Source organism: Schistosoma mansoni, chromosome W, assembly GCF_000237925.1.
Source record: "Schistosoma mansoni strain Puerto Rico chromosome W, complete genome".
Taxonomy (NCBI): Eukaryota; Metazoa; Platyhelminthes; class Trematoda; order Strigeidida; family Schistosomatidae; genus Schistosoma; species Schistosoma mansoni.
In genome coordinates, this window is record NC_031502.1 from 17,575,371 (window position 1) to 17,581,013 (window position 5,643).

A 5,643-nucleotide genomic window follows, 5' to 3' on the forward strand; every position below is an offset into this window, starting at 1 on the left:
GCTTCAGACGTGGTCGTGGCTGCATCAACCCCATGTTCACCATTCGTCAGGTTTTAGAACACAGACATGCTTATCGGCGTCCGACGATGATAGTTTTTCTTGACTTGAAAGCAGCATTTGACTCTGTAAACCGAGAGGCTCTGTGGCAATGTCTGTCATTGAAAGGAGTACCTCGGAAGTGCCTAAACCTTGTGAAGGCTCTTTACTCGAACACTACCAGTCGAGTCAGAGCTTATGGCGAACTGTCATGTGATTTTGAAACTTCAAGTGGTATCCGGTAAGTCTGTCCGCTATCTTCATTTTTGTTCAATTTCATCACGGACCAACCGCTGGAAAAAACCTCGTCGTCTAAAATTTCGGGAATCTTCCCATTATCAGGAGGTCCACTCATCGCAGATGATATAGTTCTTTTTGGTGAAGGCGCTGATAAAATGCAGAGTCTTCTGTTAGCATGAGCAACAATGCTAGAATGTTTGGGATGCGTTTCTCCCTCTCTGAATGCAAATTGTTGCTTCAGGACTGGCCTGTGTCAACAACCGAATCAAGGATAGGGATGTCTTAGAAGCATCATTGGTGTGTAGTAGGGCTAAAAAATAAATGATAATATTTGTTTCTAAATACGGGGAACAGCTATTACGGTGTGCATAAAGTTATGATTCATCATAAACTTAGTTGGGGCTCGTAAGAGCATTCACTAACTGCTTTGATTCATTAGTAGAAATGGGCATCTGTATATTAGGTCATTGACTACCAATTTGTGCTGTATTCGTTATAGGCATATTATTCAAGTGTGTAGGATGATCTTAGTTGTTTAAGATACTTTATTAAGATGATAAAAGTAATTTTCTGTCAAAGTACCAGTCCTGTTCGATCTATGTTTTTAGTTTCTAAAAATCGAACGTTAGCCCTCGTCGTTTGTCGTTTTACTGGGATACAAAATTTATCAGAAGGGGGTTTCGTGGAGATTTCAGTAATTTTATATAGTTGAGATCATGAGTCGATTGAAGCTAGACCACTATCGAAAACCTGGAAGCACTGGACGGTCGTTTCGTCCTATTGTGGGACTCCTCAGCAGTGCGCATCCACGATCCCGCCTCGCGAGATTCGAACCCAGGACCTACCACTCTCGCGCCAGAGCACTTAACCGATAGACCACTGAGCCGGCATCCGTTGGTGTTAATGTCTGACTTCAACCAATTCACGAAATTGAGCAACCAGTCACCAATGTTATCAGTGAGTTGATATCTCCCAACAGACCTGGTTGAACTCCACTCGTCACTGCTTCTCACTAGAACTCCAAGAAATATCTCTTGAAACCAGTCACTAGTGAGCATATGATTATAATCAGAAGGGGTTTTGTGGAAATATTTTTAGATCCACATTTTTAACCTGAAAGTCATTCACTTGTGACCGTAACCTTCGTCTCGCTTCACTATTGTGACATATCGTGAAGTGGTTCTTATGTCTTAAGAAACTGATTTACGTATAGCGTTTAATATCTTTCTTTACACATAAGAAAATACCATCTGTACACCAGATGATTCTTACCATACGGTAAATATCTTCGAAGTTACTTTTATGTACTTTCAGTGTATTGAGCCATGGATTCAAAATACTCCCAACTGTCCAGTGGACCGTAAAGCGATTCCTAAAGGATCAATGCATCATGATTTTATTGTGGAAAATATAATAGGTGATTATGTAGTAAGTCATTTTGTTACATTTGGTTCAAAGCATCATACGGTTTCTATTTCTGCTTCCATGTATTTTTTCGTTCCGTATTCCCGGTGATTAGATTGTCTTTTCTTTCAGACTTGAAATGAAACCAATCAAAAAGTTATGTGCTGTAAATTTTATAAGGGAGATAGTAAAATTCCATCAGAAACGAATTTAATTAATTGTTGATTTGCTAATTACATATTCATATGTATACTTATTACATAAGGGTAGATGGATATAGAGCAAATTTCTAACATGTCGCCCATCGGTTGAAGTTCAGACATCTCAGTCATTAAGCTTGTTTAACATTTTTCGTATAACGACTTTAATTCATGCTTTAAGTAGGTCCACAAAAATTAGAGTATTCATGTAGTTATGTCAGGAAAACTACAGAAAAGATAACTTTTAGAGAAATGTGTGTGAATCGTAGGATTTTGTGAAAACGTGGAAAAACTAAAAAGATTTGACCTATATATCAGACGTTCTACTCTTCAGCAGTTTGTAAATCATTTATTTATGCGTTGTTGACAGATCATCAACTTTTCATCTCAAGAAAAGTAGTCGTACTGTAACGCAAACTTATTTAAAGTATTCAAATGTCCTCTCTTTCAGCACAACATACGTTACAGAAATCATTGCCACCCTTTAAAATTTAGTATTTATTTAGCGTTAGTAATTTCATGAATTTTCTTGACACTTCTAAATAGTATATACCTACTTCCACTGCCTTTCCTTTATTCTTCATGCACTAATAATCACTGGCTACGTTTATTTCAAAGACTTTCTTCAACTTACACTAGTTTCTCCTGTTCGAGTCCCGATCCAGTAGGGTTTTCTTTTCATGGACGGAAATTCTTTTCATATCCCGTTAATATTTTACCGACTGTCTGATATACACTCTTAACATTTCCATCTTTGAAATAATCATAAAGTTTTAATTTTCCTGTGTTTTGTCACTTTTAGATCTTTACATGCTTCCACTTGGAAATATTTGGGACTAAATTATGAGATATCAGGGAATCTTATGATAGATGGTTATTACTGTAGAATCTGTTTGGATTCAGTGTTAAGTTGGTGGCAGTCTCCACTAGGTTGAAAATTATTTCTACTTATGTCTAAAGTTTGGTGCTTACTTGAAATAAATGATCATTAGAGTATGGTTGTATCAAGCTGTCAATTATCTATCCCGCTAGTTAAGATTAAGAAAGGATTGTTTTAGTACTTTCTGTTCGAATTAGTCTGGTTAATTGGGTGCATTTTAGTCCTTCCTGAAACTTTCAGTTCCATTTAGTCAAACAACGTATAACCAATTGTCCATTGGGATTCTGTCCAGAAGTGGAACGATGAATACTTGCTATGTAGCCTGCGACAACTCAATAGATCATTCCTACTAGTCATGTTAGATTCTGCAAGTATAATAGATTTTGTATCCTTTATACGAGTTCCGGAGACTTATTCACGAATGCCAGGATTTTGGAGTTCTGGTTAGTGCGTCTGATTTAAAACAGAGTCTGAATATTAGAATCTGTGTGTTATGGAAAATGACTTCAAAAGACTAGGGATGTCTCTCCATAAGTTGTTAGCGCGGTCTGTAATTTTGGAAAATGAAAAGTAGTAACATAAGTATGGAAGTATCCAGGAACAAATTGATAGTGAAAAGCTTGAACGAAAGAAATGCTAGAGGTTTATAAGCTGTCAAAACTTATGAAATCAATGCTGAACATTTACTATATTTGGAAGTCTGATCATTCAAGCTAAGAAACATCTATGGTCGGCCGGTTACACGTTTATATTGCATATTTACTGTTACTTCTGTAGAGTTGACTTCATAGTTTTTAAATCTTGTACCAGCTCAGTTTGCCCGTGAGGAAAGAAAGGTTGTGTAATTTTTAAGTCTGAATTTCACTTACCCTTCCTTCCGTTTGTTTGATATCAGGATATCTCAAGATGTTGACTTTCTATGGGAAACACGTTACTGCCACTACATCCCGATATGGTTAGCAGTGCGACTACGTACTTTATCTTCAGACTAAATCCAACTGTATTAGGACCGGCCATATTTTCGCCAACTAAATAGCCTAATGTTTGTGTCAATGAGCCGTTTTTGGTTTTCAGTAAGTTGTTTATACTGTGTTTTAAATTGTTACAAAGATAAACTTGATAAAATCCAGTACATTTGTTATGGGTTCAGTGACAACAATATCTGTTTTTCATTGTTATTTTACTATTCATTTTCGCAATGCATTAATTTTCCCTTCAGGTCGCATGTCCTTGGCGTGCACTTGGATGTGATTTTATTGGCCAGTTATGCCTTTTATCAGGTCATAAGAAAACATGTGTCATGAATCCAAGTACTATGCCTCCAGCTCTTCGTGCTCATACCACAGCTTCCTTAAACAAAGTTAACAGTAATCAATCTCTAGATATAAAATCTTATAAAAATAATCAACAGTCGTCAGTAAAAGTTAGTTTTGTGTTCCAGTCACAACTTCCCTCGAATACAATTACAACGGCAGAGAGAATTATTGATGGCAATCAATGTTCGAATAGTCATAGCGTTGAGTCAAGAAATGGCTCAAGTTCCTACAATGATGCTCATGAAGAAAGTGTTATACTTTTTAGTGATGATGAAGCTGATTTACCGCCTGCTCCACCACCCAGTCTCTTGTTTCGACTATACCATAATTCTGATGCGGATAGTCGTGATTTATTATGTGATTTTATACAAAATGGTTCAAATAGTACGACTCAGTCCTCTAGTATTAACAATAAAAACAAGGATGTTCCTAATAAACGTGGACGTAAAAAATAACTTAAATGCAATACTGTCCCGGTTGATTTCTTAAAGCATTTTAAATTTGTGTTTTATCTTTTACTTAATATGTACATCTGTAAACACTAACTGTAATGTTTTCTTTTGCAAGTTGTTTAAAAAAAGATTGATTGTTGTGTTTCAAAATATGTGTATTCCATGCTAATTCTCTCGCCAACTTCAAACATAAGGGGGAAAATTACGTTGGTCAAGATATGGCAGCTCATTTGAATTGCACTAAACCGGAATCCCGACATCGCTCAGTCACTGGCAACACTACTCACAAGTGATGCGAAAAAGGTGTTATAATTACGCATTAGTTTTAGCGTGCTTTCTACTCTTTGTGAACATGGGTCCCCCAGTATGTTAAACCGAGTGAATTGCTCTGTTCGCTTTTGAGGATTCTAGGCGCGTGGTCTGCTAAATCCGAAAAAGTAGTCAGCTATCTTGTGATACCGAATTGTCTTTAAATTGACACTTATTTTCTGTTCAAGTTCTAAGAATCTGTCACAAACCAGCCCAATGTGGTTAGTATTGACAAAATCTCATTTTACCGTGGTTTGTTCTCTTGATGAATATTTTGTGAGTTGTCCTGATGTGCAATGTTGACTGCTAAAGTCGATACGTATGTACAGGAGACCCTAGGTATTGCATATATTATAAGTAAAGATGAATGGCTTACTTATAAATATTGGTACAAAGGGGCACCAGATATATATGGGCCACACAAAACTATCAGGATGGAAAAGAGAAAAGGAGTAAGATGCATATATAAAAAATAAGAGTAATGATAGGGGAAACTGGAATGTATAACCAGAAGATCTCTTTCAGTTAAATAAGTTACGTTCACTTTTTATGACGAAAAAGTAAAAGAAAGTTAAAGCAGGATCGTCACTGGCTTCTATTCCAAGCCATATCTGATAACGTCTCTAGCCACTGTGTTGCACCATCTCTCATACCCCAGCTAGGGAGTCGTGAAGGACCAACAGAAGCCAACCCTTTGCAGCTCTTTCATACCACAACACCATGTCATACACTGACGACCACTCTGCTTTTTCCAACCACTCCCAGCGTCGACAGAAAATGCACGATGAAGAATTCTATGGGATGAC

General features: G+C 37.0%; 1 protein-coding gene across 1 annotated transcript; it reads left to right on the forward strand.

Annotated features, from left to right (window-relative positions):
• Positions 1 to 1,578: 1,578 nt before the first annotated feature.
• On the forward strand, positions 1,579 to 4,531 carry Smp_145620 (hypothetical protein; the record flags this gene model as incomplete). Its single annotated transcript, XM_018788817.1, has 2 exons — positions 1,579 to 1,704; positions 3,980 to 4,531. The coding sequence occupies 2 exons, from the start codon at positions 1,579 to 1,581 to the stop codon at positions 4,529 to 4,531; spliced, it is 678 nt and encodes a 225-aa protein (XP_018654322.1).
• Between the last annotated feature and the right edge of the window lie 1,112 nt (positions 4,532 to 5,643).